Source organism: Vigna unguiculata, chromosome 1, assembly GCF_037176805.1.
Source record: "Vigna unguiculata cultivar grain cowpea cultivar isolate G323 ecotype 2 chromosome 1, ASM3717680v1, whole genome shotgun sequence".
NCBI lineage: Eukaryota > Viridiplantae > Streptophyta > Magnoliopsida > Fabales > Fabaceae > Vigna > Vigna unguiculata.
In genome coordinates, this window is record NC_140792.1 from 30,504,524 (window position 1) to 30,524,309 (window position 19,786).

Here is a 19,786-nt window from a genome sequence, read left to right on the forward strand (position 1 = left end):
TGCGAAAATAAAGGAAATACTTTTCCCTTTCTCTCTTCTTCATTTTCTCTCTCTAAATTACTCTTTATTTTCAATTTCCTTCTTTATTTTCGCAGCACATGTTACCTTACATTTTGGTAATAAAAATTTTAAAAATGTCCTGCCACGTTAATATCGTATAAAGTTTGTCAAATTCTTTTGTTGAAATATCATTTTCGGACAGAACATATAATAATAATTTCACACAGAGTACTTTTCTTCCCTCCAAAGTAAGGCTCTATATTACAGCTTTTACACAATAAAAGGGTGAACTCTAGTAAACAGACAAAACATATACAAAGACGTGAAGGTAAATTTATTGACAAAACACTGTGGCAGCATGTAATTTAATGTTTCGTTGTCCACACAGAATAATTCCACCGTGTCTTGGCAAAAGGTCCTAATTAATTAGGTCCCTACAATTTAAGAATAGGATGTTGATTCTTTGTTTATCTCTTATTCATAACTTTTTCTCTCAATAGACAATATATACAGAAGAACTTCCTTTATATTAGTAATGATGGTATGGCCACGTCTAATGTAAAAATTTAGTGAATTCAGTTTTTTTAATGGTTGAATTCAGAAAGAAACATGCATTTTTAACCACAAAGTGATGCACTGATTTTGTACTGGATAACGAGTGAACGAGTTTGAAATCACCATGGGAGAAGAGCTAAAGCAGAAGCTTTTGCATGAGCTAAAGAAGGATTCTTTGGGAGAGGAAGAGTCAGTAGGGAAAAGGGTATGGGAAGAAAGCAAGAAGATGTGGGTGGTAGCAGGCCCTGCCATATTCACAAGGTTCTCAACTTTTGGGATTGTCGTGGTTACTCAATCCTTCATTGGCCACATTGGCTCAACTGAACTAGCTGCATATGCTCTTGTTATGACTGTTCTGGTCAGATTTGCAAATGGGGTATTGGTAAGTCTTTCTTTTCTCTTCACCTTGTGAGTGAAAAAAATTCCAACATTTTCTAATGGAAAATTGCAGATTGGCATGGCTAGTGCTTTGGAAACTCTTTGTGGTCAAGCATATGGAGCCAGAAAGTACGACATGCTTGGAGTGTATCTTCAAAGATCATGGATAGTGTTGTTCACAGCCTCTATATTCCTTCTTCCAATTTACATCTTCACCACCCCTTTGTTGGAGGCTCTAGGCCAAGACAAAACCATTGCTCGAGTTGCTGGAAGCATTTCTCTGTGGTCGATTGGTATCATATTTTCCTTCACTGTCTCCTTCACCTGCCAAATGTTCCTGCAATCACAGAGCAAGAACAAGATCATCGCCTATCTTGCAGCAGTTTCAATTTCTCTGCACGTTTTCCTGTCATGGCTTTTAACTGTTCAGTTCAAGTTTGGCCTCAACGGTGCACTCACATCGACACTTCTGGCATATTGGATTCCGAACTTGGGCCAGCTTGTGTTTATCATGACCAAGTGCCCTGACACATGGAAAGGTTTCTCATTCTTGGCCTTCAAAGATCTTTGGTCTGTCATCAAACTTTCCCTCTCTTCTGGTCTTATGTTGTGGTAAGATTTTAACCCGTTTCCATGACATTTTTCATAACAGTTTTTATATCGAAAAAATGTTAATAGTTAATATTTTGTTAGCCAAGAGAATTGAAAGCATAATCTCTCTGTACTTTATGTTTCAAAATCTTTCAGACTAATTTTATAATATAGAGGAGTTGAATCTATACTCTCTCCCACTTGTCGGACAAACAATATTTCGGTTAACAAACTGTCGGACAAACAATATATCGGTTAACAAACTGTCGGACAAACAATATATTGGTTAACAAACTGTTACTTTACTGATTTCGAAAGTTAAGGTGTTTGTAAAAGAAGTTTTGGTTACTGTTTTTCTTGAGTGATGAACATTTGCGTTGCAGAAGAAAATAAAAGAGAAGAGATATAGCACTAACTATGGTTCCTTTTACAGTCTTGAGATCTGGTACAACACAGTTTTGATTCTTCTTACAGGCAACATGAAAAATGCAGAAGTTTCCATTGATGCTCTGGCCATATGGTAACTGAATTTCGTACTTATAGTACATAATCCTCTGTTTCTTCATATTGTTCTGTTTATTTAATGATAGTATCATTGTATATTTGCATCACTTTGTGCAGTCTCAACATCAGTGGATGGGAAATGATGATAGCCCTTGGTTTCTTTGCTGCTGCAGGGTATTTTTTTTTTTTTAAGTTTTCTTTTCTCTATTTGTTGGCTTTTTATGTTTAGTTTTACAATTAATTTTTGAAACAAAATGTGTTCAACAAAATGAGAATTAAAATTAGTTTCTACTTAATTACAAACATTTTATATTCATTTTTAAAATAAGATTTTTATTGTAAATTTAAAATAAAAAAATATAGTATTGTTATTTTTGATAAAGATATTTTCTTAATATCAAAAAATTATTAACTACCATTATTATTACTCTCTTTATTACGACTAACCAGTATTATGGCACCACAAATTTGAATACAGTGTCCATATCACTGTATAAGCATATTTTTAACGTAGTAAAAAATTTAAATTAATTTAAACTATAATTAAAAAACTAAGTATTAAAACTAAAAATCACTTGAAACTAAAAAAAACTATTAAGAACTAAAATTTGGTTAATATATATATATATATATATATATATATATATAACTTTAATATATTAAAAAAATAATATTTAAATTTTCATATTTACATAAATAAGTTTATCTTCTAGGTTTGTCATAGTTTTTTTTAATGAATTAAAGGTTTTTTAATTAAAGAGACTTTTACAACAAAACATTAACCTAATTTATTTCCTTATAATATTTATGTCTAACTATACCACAAGTTCCGTAAAGCAATTTAGGTCTATTTTAGTCTGAAATAGATATAACAAAAAATATTTTAAATTATCAATGAATCACTACAACATTTTGTAGTTTAGACCACACTAAATTAGATAATGACTAAATAAATGTGGCCTAAACATATAATAAACAACATTTTTATAAATGTTGTATAAATATCATGAAAGCCCATGATTATACAATTGTTGCTTTAAACTATGTGGACAAAACCAGTAAAAATGTGGTCTAAAAATATAAGTGAGGTCTAAAATCAACCTGAAAAACTGTTGTCTATTGTAAGGATTTTAAGCAACGGTTTCAAAAACATTGTCGTACTAAAAACCGTTGTCTATTACTTATAACCACACTCACCTATACCACATCTAAAAAAATGTGGTCTAATCTTTAGACCATGGTTTTTATAATTTAGATCATAATTTTATGTTGTTTTTTGTTGTAGTGAATTTTGTACGACATTTATTATAATTAATTATGAAAATTAAAGAACTTATAGTTTATAATGATTTATTAGAACGACAATGTATATGAAAATGTTACATGCTACTTGTTTATGTTATTAATTTTTTTTTTATCTATGTAGAACCTTTTATATATTTTTTAATACGTTTAAGTTAATGTAAAATGAGTATTTTTTTTTGTCTTTATAAATTTTTTCTTTGTATAATTTAATATTATTGATTTTATTTCTCAATACACGAAATTAGTTTTTAGTCCACTATCCTTTTTTTTTCATCCTTTTAAAATTTGCAGTTACCGATCTTTAGCATTTTAAAATAAATAAACGATATACACTTTACAGATTTGAAATATTTTTATAAAGACATTATAGGTCAACATTGCATCACAACAAATAGAACATTATAACACGGTACAGCAATGTATATCAAGGGCAAAACTCAAAAAATGTACAAGAAATTTATACTTATAATTAAGATTCATATTGATTATTGTGTGCAGTGTGAGGGTTGCAAACGAGCTTGGAAGAGGGAGTTCAAAGGCTGCAAAATTTTCCATTCTGATAACAGTTCTGACATCATTTGTGATTGGATTCGTGCTATTTTTGATGTTCCTGTTTCTGAGGGAAAGACTTGCTTATATTTTCACTACAGACCCAGAGGTGGCTAATGCTGTTGGTGATTTATCACCATTGCTCTCATTTTCCATCTTGATGAACAGTGTTCAACCTGTGCTCTCTGGTATTCTTTTCTTCCTATTTATTTTTATGTGCATTCCTTGTACACCCCTCTGATACAACTCTGAAAGGTTTTTTATTACCCGAAGTTTTGGTATCAAGGGAACACGTTTGTGTAAGAGATTATCACACCACTTTCGATCTTATTTGTATTTAACGTGTATTGCTTGTAAAAAACAAAGAAATATATAAAACTGTATATTCTGAAGCAATTATGCACTGTGACATTTTTTTATGAATAGGAGTTTCTGTTGGAGCTGGGTGGCAAAGCATTGTTGCATATGTAAACATTGGCTGTTATTATCTCATTGGTATTCCTGTTGGAGTGCTTCTTGATCATTTCCTCCATTTGAATGTCAAGGTAATTCATTCATCTTCTGCAAATTCTCTTAAACTTACACAATCATTCAAACTTTTATATCACATTCTATAAAACACAATTGTAGGGTATTTGGATTGGAATGTTGTTTGGAACATTTGTTCAGACCGTGATGCTTATTACAATCACATTGAAAACAGACTGGGACAAGCAGGTAATCGATTTTTGTGTTGCTTATCACTGTTGATTTTCCATTTGCAGTGGAATTAAGCTTTTCGTATATCAATGTCACAGGTAGTGATAGCTCGAAATCGTGTTAACAAATGGACAATGGTGGAGAACGAAGAATCAAACACTAGACCAACCATGTCCTAGCTAAACTGTGTATTTAACTTTGATGTTTTGAGATATCTCCGTCATTTTGTTTAATGAAAGTTAAAACCATACTTTAATTGATTTCCCAAATAAATTCAAGGCTCTGTTGTTGTCTTTTTACATCAAGAAAACTTGGAGTGCTTTGGTTCCTTCATTCTACACCATTTTTTATACAAATAATCGAGAATCAAACTCTAATTAGAAAGATTTTATGCTGAACAACTACATTTAGTTTACGGTTTCAAACGCATAATAAAAAGTTATATATATATATATATATATATATATATATATATATATATATATATATATATATATATATATATACCCATTAATCATTCACAATAATGATAAAAAAATATGTCCTCATCAACAAGTCAAATTTGTGTAAAATACTAAATAGATATTTGCAAGTAATGATTATTTGTTTGTACGATGTATTCACCAATATATTTTATATGAAATGAGTATCTTTTTAAATTTAAGTTATCAAAACAAATTATCGGTGAAAGAAATATTAATAATTTAAAATTTAATTTTATATATATTAGACATGAAATTGAAATAATTTTACAAAAGATTACTTTTCTAAAATTCATATTTTAAAATTTAAATAGTTTAATTTAAAATTGATAAAATATAAAAATATTCGCAATCACAAATATACAAGTTTTGACTATGTCTCACAAGAACATATAACTAAAATATTTATTTATTATTCTGGTTAATTATTGATTAATAATATTAAAATATTAAATTCAAACATTTTTAATTTTTAAAATTAAAAAATTAAATTGGATAAAAATTTTGGAAAGAACTAATTTCGATTTTTGAAAATTAAAAAATTAAAAAAAAATATTTAATCTAAATTTTAAATATAATTTTTCTATGACTCAGAAACATATTTTTAATTACAACACATATGCTAAATGAGATGGTGATTGGGTGTGACAAGACGGCATGCCCCACTAATATAAAACAAGGATTTTACATTAAACTTAATAGATAAATTAGGGACAATCCACATTGAGTTGTGTGAAATAAAAAGGACAATTTTCATACTTTTTGTACATAACGCAAAAGACAATTTTTTACGTGCATTATAACTTGAATAATAATATTTTAATTTATTTTTTTATTTATTTTTAACTCATTATTCTTATCACTATTAAATTATTTATTTTAATTTTTTTGTAATGTGATGTGATGATCTAAGGATGATGAGAATAATGAATTAAAAGTTGATCAAAAAAATGGATTAAAATATCATTATCCTTATAACTTTATGTTTATCCGATAAGATAGAAGTACTTACCAGTATTATGTAAAAATAATATTTACAAGAGTCATTTTTCACATGTATAACATGTAAAAGGTAAAAAATTGAAAAAAGAAGTTTCAATTTTAAGATTATGATTTATTATCGTAAATGAGATAATGTACTTTAAAGTTTAAAACGTTATCATAGTTGTTTTAGAAATTATTTGGGATGGAGGATGAACCGATATAGATATAAATTGTCATCGTACTTAATTTGAAATAATATGAAACTATCCTCGTATCAGAATAATGATCTATGAGAAGATATAATAAAAAAGACTTAAATACATGGTTGGTCTCAATTTTCATAAATCTTTTTCACTTTGATTTTCATTTTTCTAAATGTTAAAAATGACTATAACTTTTGTACAATTTGATTTTTTTTTAAAAGTTATTTAGATTGTTAATGGAATGTGAACAATAACCATCACGTGTCACTTTTTAATTTTTTTAAATTTTAAAAGGGTTGTCCACATGTAGCAAACATCAAACATAAATCTAATAATTTCTTGCAAATAATATAATTATGATTGATTTAAAAATAATGAAAGAAATATTTAATGTAAATTTAAATTTGAATAAAAATTTTATTATAACATTTATATAAAAATTAAATTTAGTCAATTTGAAGAAGGATAAAATTGAAACTGAATTGAATAAAGTTTACAAAAATTGAAACGAAATTGAACAAAATTAACCAAAATGTGGATTGGATTGAATATAAGTCACGAGACACCGACACGTTGACTTGACACGTGGTAGTGACATTGGCTTGACACGTGACACTAACACTACCATGTGTCACAATACCAACTTGACACGTGAACAACTTTTTAAAAAATAAAAAATAAAAAAAAACACAGAGTGATACGTGACATTAAAAAAAAATTAAACGACATATAGAAAAAGGATTAAATTGACCATAATTTATAAAAATTAAGATCTTTTTTAACATTTCAAAAAAATGACTGAAGTGAACAAAGTTTACGAAAATTGAGACCAATGATGTATTTAAACCTAAGAAAAATAATGATTGATACAAAGCTTTAAGTTTTTGCAAAGTTTTTTAATGTAAGGACTTTTGGCAACTAAAGTAACATAACATAAATCAATGTCCTTTTAGAGAAAATAAAATCTTTGAGTATAAAATCCCTAAAACCAATTTTTTTGCAAATAAAGTGTGAAAATCACAGTTTTGAAAATTCCCTCCTCTTTGGATGATGAACTTCTAAAAATATTCATAAAGCAAAATGGAGGAACACAAACGTTTCTTTGCACCTAACATGTGTGCAATAATATCCTCATTCTCCATAAAAAGACAAGACACGTTTTCTTTTGATCTCAAAATACAAGATTTCTTTCTTTTGTAGGTCTTTCTGAATTCGTGGTCGAATTCTCTCAAGTTCAGGGAAATTATGAGATCTTAAATAGCTCAACACCTAGTATCCCAACTCTGGAGTCCAGAAGATTAACCTGAGGGGGCTTCTCACTGCACCCCGAAGCCTTCTCCTGTACCCCCAATAATTACCTTTTTGACCTTAATTATTTTTTATCTCTCAGAGTGGGTGAAAGTAATGTAAATAAAATTTACTACGCCACCGGTGCTTTCTTTTTATCTATGCAGAACTGCACCCCCAACCCCCAAATATTTCCACATGTTTCGTTTCTTCTTTTCGTTCCTCCACAATTTTTTGTGTTTTCTGAACTCTAGTCCCTCTGGTCTATGGTCCCTGCCTGTCTGTGCTTCAAGCTCGGAGTGGTCGCTATCTCTGATTCAAGCTCCCAGCAGTTGTCCTTTTTTTGTTATTTTTTTTCTTTTTTTTTTAAACGGATGTCGAAATCCGCTTCAGGAATTTGTGAAACGGATGTCGACATCCGTTTCGTTATTTTTTTGGGTCTTTTGTGAAACGGATATCAAAATCCGTTTCAGGAATTTGTGAAACGGATGTCAACATCCGTTTCGTTATTTTTTTTGGTTTTTCTATGAAACGGATGTCAAAATCCACTTCAGGAATTTGTGAAACGGATTTCGACATCCGTTTCGATATTTTTTTTTTGTTTTTTTCTGAAATGGATATCGAAATCCGTTTCAGGAATTTGTGAAACGGATTTCGAAATCCGTTTGGGTTTTCCTCCGTCGCAGAAGAATCATAGATCCCAAGAGACTTCGTTACTGCTATGTCTCTCACCTCACCACCAGTCACGTCATCCAGTTGGAAATTAATATCATACATGTGTTGACATCCGATTCTTTTGTCGACATCTTGGTAATTTCTTGTTTCATCAAACTGTTGCTGCTACAAGAGAAAAAATTAGCTTAAAAACATGGCAATTTTGATGGACATAGATTGAACAAAACCCATTTTTTTACCACATATTTTCTGGAAAGTGCAAGTTGAGAAAAAAAAATTGTAAGCAAAAAGAGAAATTGCAACCTCCATAACTATAATATACACCTTCATCAAATATGCTTCGAAATCCGTTTCACAAAATTCTTGAAACGGATTTTGATATCCATTTCAGAAAAAACAAAAAAAAAAAATATCAAAACGGATGTCGAAATCCGTTTCGCAAATTCCTGAAGCGGATTTTGACATCCGTTTCATGGAAAAACCAAAAAAAATAACGAAACGGATGTTGACATCCGTTTCACAAATTCCTGAAACGGATTTTGATATCCGCTTCACAAAAAACCCAAAAAAATAACGAAACGGATGTCGACATTCGTTTCACAAATTCCTGAAGCAGATTTCGACATCCGTTTCAAAAAAAATAAAAAAAAAATAAAAGAACAAGGACAACTGCTGGGAGCTTGAATTAGAGACAGCAACCACTCCGAGCTTGAAGCACAGACAGGCAGGGACCATAGACCAGAGGGACCAGAGTTCAGAAAACGCAAAAAATTGTGGTGGAACGAAAAGAAGAAACGAAACGTGTGAAAATATTTGGGGGTTGGGGGTGCAGTTCTGCATAGATAAAAAGAAAGCACAGGTGGCGTAGTAAATTTTTTTTACATTACTTTCACCCACTCTGAGAGATAAAAATTAATTAGGGTCAAAAGGGTAATTATTGGGGGTACAAGAGAAAGTTTGGGGGTGTAGTGAGAAGCCCCATTAACCTGAAGCATTACTCGATAGGAGTTCGAGCCCGTTCCTTTATTTTACATTTAGGTCCAATAAGGGGGTGCAAATAGCAATTGAGGTGCGCATGTTTTAGCCTATTTGAAAAGAGAAGCACACCTTGGAAAAAAAAAAGGAGAAGTAGAATTTGGATTCCCCGTTGACTTTTTGTGTATTATTTCTCTACTATGTTGTCATAATACAATGATTACCACTAATTTCAATATTTTAAAATATATTAAAATGATATTTAAAATACCAGTACAATGTATTTTTAATGCCTAGTAGAGAATAACACAAAAAAATCAATAGAGAATTTGAACTCAGAAGAAGTACCACACATCTTGAGTTTTTAGAGAGTGACATGTAACATATTTAGCACATTTTAAGTATGTAAATTAGATCTATAATTAGTGGCACCAAATTACAGAGTTAACTAGGATTAATTTGAATTCAAATTTCTCCCCTCTCCCTGATTATCTAGTATCTAAAACTATAAATAGAGTGTCTTTCCTATTGTAAATTTAGATTTGATTTCTAAAATAATACGTGTCAACACCCAATTTCGTCCGGGTAAGAAATAAAGAATTTTCTCTAAAATAATTAGAAGAAAGGAAAAATAGGAAAAAGTGAGCATTGATTTGTATATAGATATATTCCTACTTTTACTTTCATCCTTTTTTTAATTTTTATTTAATCTTGTTTTATTTTATTTTATCTTATTTTATCCTTTTTATTTTATTTAATTTTATCTTTAAACTTTTAATTTAAATTTTAATATTTTCGTTTACTTTTATTATTTTATTTTGTTTTATTCTTTTGAAAAAAATATAAAAAAAGGGGGGTAAAAATAATAAAAATGAGAAAAACTAAAATAAAAGTCAATGGTGCGCTTTCTCTGCACTTTTGAGACTTGGCATGAGAAAGGAAATGGTGGGGAGGTGTATCACTGCATGCCAACGCCGGTGGAATGGCAGAAGCCAACCCGCATTTCACTTTTGGCCCTTTTCTAAAACCAACACAAAATATGAGCGAAAGAGGAAACTGGCATGGTAAGAAGAACGGTCAAACCATTCTGAAAAGAAGAGAGGATACAATATCACAAAGAGCAAGAGAGCAACGGGGGGAGGATACACAGTTTCGCATTTCATAACAGATAACAAAAAAGAAGAGAGCACCCTTGGATCATCTGATCATCTGAAAGGAAGAACGAGAACAGGGGAGCCTCCATTGATCACACCCTACAAACAGAGGGAGACTACAAGAGGTAAGCACCAATTGAACCTTGGAATGAATATAATCTTGTGTTATGTTGGTTGCTTGAATGAATATGATCTTGTATTCTGCTGGATTTGTTATGTTTTATTGGTTTGAGATGTTGTCGTCCTCGTTTCGTTACTATTTGCTCATCACTATTCATCCAACCTGCACGAAATAACTGAAAAGATAGAACTATCTCACCACTCATCAGCACATAGCCAGCCATAGCCAACGAACAAGCTCCTCAACCCATCATCTAACCCCCAATTCATCCTTCTCTTCTCGCAACCAATCGAACCAAAACGGCAACCCAAACTCTATCCCCCTCACCCATCATCAACACACCAAAAAGCTCGTGCTTCATTCATCCACCAGCAGGAGGTCCAAACCAGAACCCCAAACACACTTCACAAACGGTTTTGTAGAGCGCGTCTTCACCCGCTTACTCACTTGCCATCATCTTTGTCTCCCACCTGCACAAAAATCAGAACCACACTCATTCTTCACCATCAATATACACCACCCATTACCTTTGTTACAACCCCATCTCTGCGACTCAACATCACACCAGACCGAAATCCGTAATAGCACCAAAGACCCCCGTTTTAATCTTCCCCGATCACAGACTTCCAATCGAAACAGAGAAGAGAGAAGATCGCCGGCGGCGCTGCCGCCGGCGAGTCGGAGCTTTAACGACAGCGGCTCTAGTTTCGCTCACCAACATTATCGCCGTGGGCCTCTGTTCGACCTCGCAGATTAGAGGAGAGGACGCACCCCCTGTTCGCATCAGCGGCGCCGACGTTTCCCTCGACGGTGGCGGCGAGGCGGTGCGACGCGAAGCGATCGCGACGGGCTGGCAGCGGATGAACGCGCGGAGCTTCGACCGGGAAGAAATCCTCGCGCAGAAGGGGAAATGGGCGCCGTAGGCGACGCGCGTCGGTCGCGGCGGTGGCGGCGTTCACGGTGGGTTGCAGGCGCTGCGTCGGCGTTGATCTCTTGGAGTTGCGTTCCGGTGCATGAGTGAAAGCAAGGTGGTTGAGCCGCCGAGAGGGAGGACGACCCTCCGGCGTCGATTAGCGTCGCCGGCAACCAGTCGCGGGGCGGCGTGGCGGAGCAGAGGTGAGGGCGGTATGTTGGTAGGCAGCGGCACTCGCTGGCGTGGTCTTGGTGCCGTCTAGAGAGAGGGTTTGGCGTTTGGTTCGTGAGCTGCTAGGGTTTAGATTAATCACATTCAAGTCTCAGCCCACTTCACTCCTTGCACCCCCATTTTTGACATTTTCACCCTCCTGTGTATTAAAATTGGGTCTGCGTGGCTTTTCTCGCGCACCCCCCAATATTAAGTTCTTCACACCCACGACTTTGCTATGGCTTGGGACAGTTTCTTCGTACACCTCCATTTCTGATAAGCCCGCACCCCCGCCTCGTTTTTGCTTGCTGGACTTTTGCTGCATTTTTACTTCCCCGCGCACCTCCACAATTACTAATCTCGCACCCCTGCACACACTTTCTACTCTTATTCTGAATTTGTTTTATATTTTACTAGCCCCACCACCATCTTTAATAAATACACTTCATTTACTTCATGTACATCCCATTAATCACTCATACACCCTCATATTTTGTTTCCCACTTTCACCCTTCTTAAATAAATTATTTCCTTTTATTTATTTATTTGTTTATTTACTTTTATTATTACTATTTATTTATTTTCGTTATTTATTTATCATTAATATTTTTTTCTAGAAAATCAAATATTTGAAAATTATTAAAAATTACAAAAAAAATAAAAAATCCAAAAAATGAAAAAATGTTCTTTTTGCTTTATTGTGTCTCTCCGGTCGCTCGCACCGTGTGACATTCATTTTCAAAAATACCAAAAATAATTTTCTTTCCCTTTTAGTGTCTGTCCGATCGCTCGCATCGTATGACGCTTGTTTTCAAATAATTCAAAAACACCAAAAAATATATAAAATTTTAAAAATACAAAATATCGACATTTTCCAACATTTTTTTAAGAACTACGTGATCCTTGATTCTCCCATGTGAGATACGTAGGAGCAAGGCCAGTCCTTGTCAGGTTCACCTTCAAAAAATCTAATCGTTTTCTCAATCATTTTCCAAATAGCCCTTTTTTAAAAATTATCTTTTAAAGAATTACGTAACCCTGATTTCTCATTTGAATGAGAATACGTAGGACCAAGGTCAATCCTTGTCGGGCCCAAAAACGTAAAAATATTTTTGTTTCTTTTTAATATTATTGCTTCATTATTTTTGGGGGAAATTAACATTTTGAAAACCACATCAACTTTGCATTTTTAATTAAAGGTACCGCCCTTGGATGGGCGCTGTAGGGTGCTAACACCTTCCCTACGCGTAATCAACTCCCGAATCCAAAATCTGGTTTTTCGCAGACTTGTCTTATTTTTATGGTTTTCCATAGTTTTCCAGAATAACTATGGTGGCGACTCCAAATCTCTTTTAAACCCCGTTTTCTTTTTTCGATTCGCCTTCCCGTCGTGATTCCGGTTGTGACAATACGTTAGTAGTTTGAGAGCCGAATGTTTTCTCTTAAATGTGAGTCTTATCTTAAATATGAACTTCAAGTGACGACTCAATATCACTAATCTTGAAGCCACTCCAAGTAGAGTGGATTTCACCATTTCCAAAGCTTCAACCGAAGTTCGTTCAAGTCATAGCATCCATCTTCCATTTAGTGGCTTCATTCACATAAGTCACTCTATCTAGGGATGGCAACGGGGCGGGGCGGGTACGGGTATCATGATCCCATCCCCATCCCCATAATAAAAATTCATCCCCATCCCCATCCCCAAACCCAACGGGTATACAACTTTTGACCCATCCCCATCCCCACCGGGTAACGGGTATTTTCTTATACCCATACCCATACCCATTTTTTTATTGTTCCATATATCAATTAAATATTTTTTATAAAAAAAATTTAAAAATCACACCAACGGAATCATGATACTATCAAAATATTCAATATTAAAATAACATACTCTTTTTGATTTTCATGATGTCAAATATTAAGAAAAATATTATAATAGTATAAATCTCAAATTAAAGTATCAAATAACAACTAAATAAAATTCAAATAATTATATAAAAGCTAAAAAATTACACATTACTAAAATTTTATAATAACCAAAATATTTATTAATTTTACAAATGATCAGTGGTTTCATTTGCATTCGATCCACCTACACATAGAAAAAAAATGAAAAATTAGATATGATATAATAATTGAAATTGAAAATTTTAATTACTAGAATATAATGTACCTTCTTCATCAGATTCATTTTCACTCATGAGAACATCTTTTCCTTTTAATTTTTTAACACCTACAAACACCAAATGTAGAATATTAGATGAGAATTCACAAAAAATACTAACAAAAAATATTAATAAATTTGAGTAACTTACCTAGATGGTTTGAGTTCCATATCCAACTTCTTGTACACATCAAAGCCTCTATAGTAATATGATGAAGTCGACTACGGTGAGAAGTTAATATCTGACCACCAGTACTAAAAGCAGATTCAGAAGTTACAGTTGTTATTGGAATAGCTAAAACATCCCTTGCAATTGCTTGAAGGGTTGGAAACTTTAACCCATTTGTTTTCCACCATGATAGGATATCAAATTCTTGTGTAACCGGCAAATTATCTTCTTCCAAGTAATAATCCAACTCTGTTTTCATAAATGTAGTTCTAGATTTTTTCTTTTTTGCCATAAACTCTAAAAATTCATTCGCATCATTATCAACATCCTTTCCCAACTCCAATGATGTAGCTCTATAAGAAGAAGTTTCATTCTTTTTTGATTGATATTCCAAAACCAAATCATAGCACATTTGACGAATCCTACTAAGTTTCAGATCAAAATCATTACCATACAATTTATAAAAATAATATTCTAACATGTCCATCTTGTACCTTGGATCTAAAACTGAAGCAATTGCCAATATGTTATATAACAAAAAACAAAGAGAATGAAAAATATGTTATATATATATATATTATATTATATTATATTATATTATATTATATATTATATTACTATGTATATATATATTATATGTGTGGATATCTTATGTTTATATATATATATAATTATTTATATATATTATATTATATTATATATTATATTATTATTACTATTATATATATTATATGTGTGGATATCTTATGTTTATATATATATATATATATATATATATATATATATATATATATATATATATATATATATATTTATAGATATATATTTATTTTAAGTATATATTATATTATATTATATAATAATATAAATATAATAATATATATTATATTATTATGTATATATATTATATGTATATGCGTAGATATTTTATGCTTTTATTTATATATATATATATATATATATATTTTTTTTTTTTTTTAATTTTTATAAATTTGTTTATAAAAGATCTCACTAGTTAAATGATTAATTTGTTTTATACGTATATATTATATATATTATATTATATTATTATGTATATATATTATATGTATATTATATTATATTATATTATATTACATGTATATGTGTATATATATATATATATATATATATATATATATATATATATATATATATATATATATATATATATATATATATAAAAGTATATTTTATTTATATGTATATATACTATATTATATTATATTATATTATATTATATTATATTATATTATATTATATTATATTATATTTTATGTGTAAATATATTATTTATTTATATATATTTTTTAGATTATTTAATAAATTATAAATAGTTTAGTAATTTAAGCGGGGACGGATATTTGGGCGGGTATATATATATCCCCATCCCCATCCCCATCCCCAGTTGAAAATTTCGGGTATTACCCATACCCATACCCATACCCAGTCAAAGCGGGGATTCCCCGTCAAAACGGGGACGGGTTCGGGTGATACCCACGGGCACGGGTTTATTTGCCATCTCTAACTCTATCTCTTTAAATTCCAATCTTGTTCTTGTATTTGTCAAGCGTGTTTGTTATGAAGTTCTCAGATCAGCTTGTATCAAAAGCATAAACCTAACAACTAGTAGAGCTAATGTTTGTGTTTTTTGGAAAAACTATTTGAGTTGAACAATTGTAAGTGCGTACTTCAAAGAAATATGTAAACACTTTAACGCAAGATCTTCTTGTAAGAAATGAAATGACAAGCATTATCTGAAAACACATAATAAACATTTTTAAATATTCGACATGTACCATAAAATATTTCAAATTATGTATACGGAAAAAACTTATCAAAGTTCAAATGCTTACATTTATCCAACTTACAATGTAAATGCTTGTTTCTGTCCAAATAAAAAGTTATTAAACAAAATATATAAGCAAAGTGTTTGGAGCTATTTATGATGCATAAATATGAAACATATATAAATACAACAGATACGTCGATATGTTAAGTTTGAAAATAATAAGACATGATATGTGATATATGCATATTGAAAAATATACAATTTTAAAAAAATATGAAAAATATATGATTATTCTTGTGTGAATCCAAATTAAAATCAAGTGTATTAAATATTTTTAAAATAAAAATTTATAAGTTATTATCATTATAAAAGTATTATTGATTTATATATTAAATATTTTATTGATAAATATTAGTAAAATATCATAAAATATCAAATATAGATACGTGACGCTAAATTGTAATATTGGTGCACCTTATCAAAGGCAATAGCTTACCGAAAGCTAACAAGAGTATATAAGCAAAGTGCATGCATCTATTCAAGCAAATAAAGTATTTGCATTTGTCTAACAAAACAAAGTGCTTAAATCTACCGAAATCTGATTGATATATATATATATATATATATATATATATATATATATATATATATATATATATATATATATAAAATCATGTTTTATACTTTCTTATTAAACAATATTTACCATATAACAATGGACAACTTTCAGTGTTCATGGTCCCTCAATAACAAAGTTATAAAACAAATGTGATATTAGAAATAAACATACCAACAACGAAATATACAGACCCGAAAAACCCTTTGAAGACGTAAGTGAAACCCCTTATGTTAACGTTTTCAACTTGGATGACAAAAGGTCAGCCAGTAGTAAGAAAAAATGTCACCTAGAACTTAAACTGCAGAAGTATGTATGACTTGACAAAATTAACAATATAGGGGCACACGCTTTTCAACATGATGGTTACAAGATGGGAAACTATTTTCAGTAAGCTAAATCAATCATTAAAGTACACATAATTTAAAAGTAACTTGACTAGTTAATTTGCTAAAATGTTAAAAATGTGGTTACAAAGCTTATTTCAATTCTTTCCATAACGCATTTGAAATGAAAATCCCCATGAATAGTTCCCCAAAGGTAAAATTCTCGATACTATTAGGAAATGGAGAATGGATGCTTAAACCTTTAAAATCATAAGGAGAAACACCTTTCAGAAAATCTGAAACTCGGCATATGCTCTATGATACTACATAATTATCACAAAATATAGCGTAACATAGTTCAGCTGTCTTCGCCATTGCTCCCCCCTGATTCCGTTGCCCTTAGTTCTTCAGCCAGCATCCTCGCCCTGTTCTGTGTTTGCCTTTCTACAGCAACCATATACAGGCCTAGACAATTGTAGTTACGAAAACAAGATTGTAATTGAACAAAGTTTCAATGAGAAAAGAAATAGCACAAGCCCAAGGGTTCAAAATACTTACCGACAGCACTTCCAATAGCACAAGCCCAAAGAATTCTCATGGACCACTTGTCCCCAATCACTCCTCTGGTTCCCATGGTATGTAGAATAGGCCAGAAACTTTGCTCTGCAAAAAGGATACAAGCTTAGTAAAACAAAAGAAGCTGACACAATTTGTTCAACTATCAATTAAGTATCTGTTCCATCTCCCCAAAAGTCCAACATTTAATACAAACGAAGTTTAAATAGTTTATCCCTTAACCCACTGAACCGCTTCTAAAAGCACAATTTATGAAGGCCTGAAGAGTCGACATGAACAATATCTCAGGTATAGCATGTTTAACAATACAGCCAACTTAAGTGGAACATTATTGTCCCATTCAACACAAGCATACAATTTAATGATTAAGAGTGTTTTAATCATCTTTTATTTCTATTTTAGAATTAGAAAATTAATAAAACAGAATAGAATATTTTGTTACCACGTAAGCTACTACCTCCATCTCAAAAAGCATTTCAATTAGGTTGGTTGCTGAGGCTCCTGCAAATCCATCACTGGACATTGCAGCTTCCTTATCCCATCTGTAATTTCTCAACATCCAAAGAAACAAAAACAGTGTCTAGGTCTACAAAGCATGTATGCTAACATAGGCATTTAATCCATGAGAGATATGTACTCAGTGTTAAGAACATTATGACCATTTGGAATACTCTCAAGTCAAACATTGCTTCTTTTTTTTTTTACTCTTACTATTTTTATAAGAATAAAAATGGACATACAACAAATACAAAAATGATAAACTTCAGATTCCAATTCTTCCTCCCCTTAGTTTTTAACTGCAAAAGAAATGGTTTCGAAACGCTTTAAGCACCGAGAAAACATAAATACACGAACGCAGTAGGCATCTATCAGATAGACAAAACCAGAATACCAAAATAACAATGAAAATTATGCTACATTAATCCAACCACGAATATATGAACTTAGGCAATTAAATCAGACTAAATAGCCTTTTAAAACTCCAGGATTCAAAGTTTCCTCCAATCATCAACCAGAAACCCCAACACTTTGTCAGACTCCACCAAAATCGTCTCTACCAATGAAAACAGAAACTCCAGACTCCATCAGCAAATCGAAGGCGTCAACGATTCAAACCAACATCAAAGGGAAATAAGTGAAAAAACAAGAACGAAAAACATGCTCAGTTCTCTCTTGAGCCAGTGAATATTATCAGGACCCGAATCAGAAAACGAAATCGAGAAATTGAAACAAAGAGGGAGAGGGAGAAACTGAACCTGGTCGGCGCCGGCAGCGGAGACCTAGCCGGAAATGATAGCGAGGGAGAGTTCGGTTTCTGCAACCGCCACGACGAGGGGGACACGAGCTCTGACACCGGGGAATTCTGGAGGTGGAAGCCCTCGAGCTCAGTGTTTGGGAGAAGAAACAGAGGAGAAAATTCCACCTTCAAATAGTTCTCCTATATTCCTAAAATATTTTTAAATTTTCATTTTGTTTTTGACTAAAATAAATTTACTTTTTTTCTTCTCTTATTTAATTAGAGTAATTGAACCTCACCCCGAAAATTATGGATGTTGACATCCAACTTTTTCTTTGAAATTTTTTCTACTTCTTCTTACAAAGGTAAACATCCGATGTTTATTTATTTATATTTTCTCAGACTCTGTGTAGACATTTGATTCTCGATTTGTTTTTGTTTTTTTTACAGATATCAACATTTGGTATTTTTTTCGTTTATGTATCTCGTTGATATTTAGCTATATCAATAAAAATATGCACTGATTCAAGAGTATGAACATCTTAGAATACAACCTGGAGAAAACATAACAGAGATGTACAAAAAAGATGTACTCATACCGTAAATAATTTTATTGGTCTAGGAAAAGAATTTGTCAAGAAGGAGTTGAAGATTAAAGTGTTGAAGTGTCTTGATAGGAGCTGAAAACCAAAAGTGAGAACCATTTCAGAATCCAAGGATCTCTCTACAATAACCACAACTATGTTGTTTGGCAAACTCATCGAGTTTGAGATTGAAATGAACAGGTTAAACAAGCAAGAAAATCAAAAGAAGAAAATGAAGAGTATAACCTTGAAAAGTAGTGCTCACAAAGGTGTGAAGTTTGACGAGGAGATAATTAAAATTAGTGACAATGAGAATATGAATATTATAGTCAGAAAGTTTGGGAAATTCTTAGGAAAGAAAGGTAAATAGAGTTACTCTCTAACAATCAATTGAAACTTTTAATCTTACTACTAACATTCGATGCAACCATTAATACTAAGGATAATGATATTCCAACAAAATTTTTTGACAAGTATTTAATAACTGAAAATGTTTGTTCGCACGTGCAGCGAAAAGAGAAACAACGCTGAAGTTAAATGTCCGTTAGAGAAAGAAAGTGAAGACAGAGAAGGGGAAAAGTGAGGCCTGGACGTTGCGCAGTGAGAAACTGAAGAGAGAGAAGGGGGAAATTGAGGCCGACGAAGTGAGAAAGTGAAGAGAGAAAAGGGGGAAAGTGAGGTCGGGGTGGTTTCGAAGTGAGAAAGTCAAGACAAAG

General features: G+C 31.8%; 2 protein-coding genes and 1 long non-coding RNA gene across 3 annotated transcripts; 1 reads left to right on the forward strand and 2 right to left on the reverse strand.

Moving 5' to 3' along the window:
- Positions 1 to 512: 512 nt before the first annotated feature.
- On the forward strand, positions 513 to 4,914 carry LOC114179074 (protein DETOXIFICATION 21-like). The gene is made up of 8 exons (XM_028065282.2): positions 513 to 937; positions 1,007 to 1,545; positions 1,958 to 2,044; positions 2,146 to 2,202; positions 3,832 to 4,070; positions 4,309 to 4,427; positions 4,513 to 4,599; positions 4,680 to 4,914. Exons 1-8 carry the CDS (start codon positions 680 to 682, stop codon positions 4,758 to 4,760), a joined length of 1,467 nt encoding a protein of 488 aa, XP_027921083.2. The 5' UTR covers positions 513 to 679; the 3' UTR covers positions 4,761 to 4,914.
- A 5,338-nt stretch (positions 4,915 to 10,252) lies between these two features.
- On the reverse strand, positions 10,253 to 11,660 carry LOC146888857 (uncharacterized). Its single transcript, XR_014993832.1, has 2 exons — positions 10,990 to 11,660; positions 10,253 to 10,932 (listed from the first exon to the last, which is right to left on the reverse strand). It is a non-coding gene; the product is annotated as an uncharacterized LOC146888857 (long non-coding RNA).
- A 5,109-nt stretch (positions 11,661 to 16,769) lies between these two features.
- LOC114162699 (uncharacterized) lies at positions 16,770 to 18,735 on the reverse strand. The gene is made up of 3 exons (XM_085671193.1): positions 18,506 to 18,735; positions 17,232 to 17,336; positions 16,770 to 17,138 (listed from the first exon to the last, which is right to left on the reverse strand). The coding sequence occupies exons 2-3, from the start codon at positions 17,305 to 17,307 to the stop codon at positions 17,032 to 17,034; spliced, it is 183 nt and encodes a 60-aa protein (XP_085527319.1). The 5' UTR covers positions 17,308 to 17,336; positions 18,506 to 18,735; the 3' UTR covers positions 16,770 to 17,031.
- Between the last annotated feature and the right edge of the window lie 1,051 nt (positions 18,736 to 19,786).

What these genes read in the sequence shown, in the direction of transcription:
- LOC114179074 (XM_028065282.2), top strand. Translation starts at nt 680, where the DNA reads ATGGGAGAAGAGCTAAAGCAGAAGCTTTTGCATGAGCTAAAGAAGGAT. An exon ending in GATTTGCAAATGGGGTATTG is followed by an intron (nt 938 to 1,006) that starts GTAAGTCTTTCT and finishes GGAAAATTGCAG; the next exon opens with ATTGGCATGGCTAGTGCTTT. An exon ending in ATTGATGCTCTGGCCATATG is followed by an intron (nt 2,045 to 2,145) that starts GTAACTGAATTT and finishes CACTTTGTGCAG; the next exon opens with TCTCAACATCAGTGGATGGG.
- LOC114162699 (XM_085671193.1), bottom strand. Translation starts at nt 17,307, where the DNA reads ATGGGAACCAGAGGAGTGATTGGGGACAAGTGGTCCATGAGAATTCTT. An exon ending in TGCTATTGGAAGTGCTGTCG is followed by an intron (nt 17,139 to 17,231) that starts GTAAGTATTTTG and finishes ACAATTGTCTAG; the next exon opens with GCCTGTATATGGTTGCTGTA.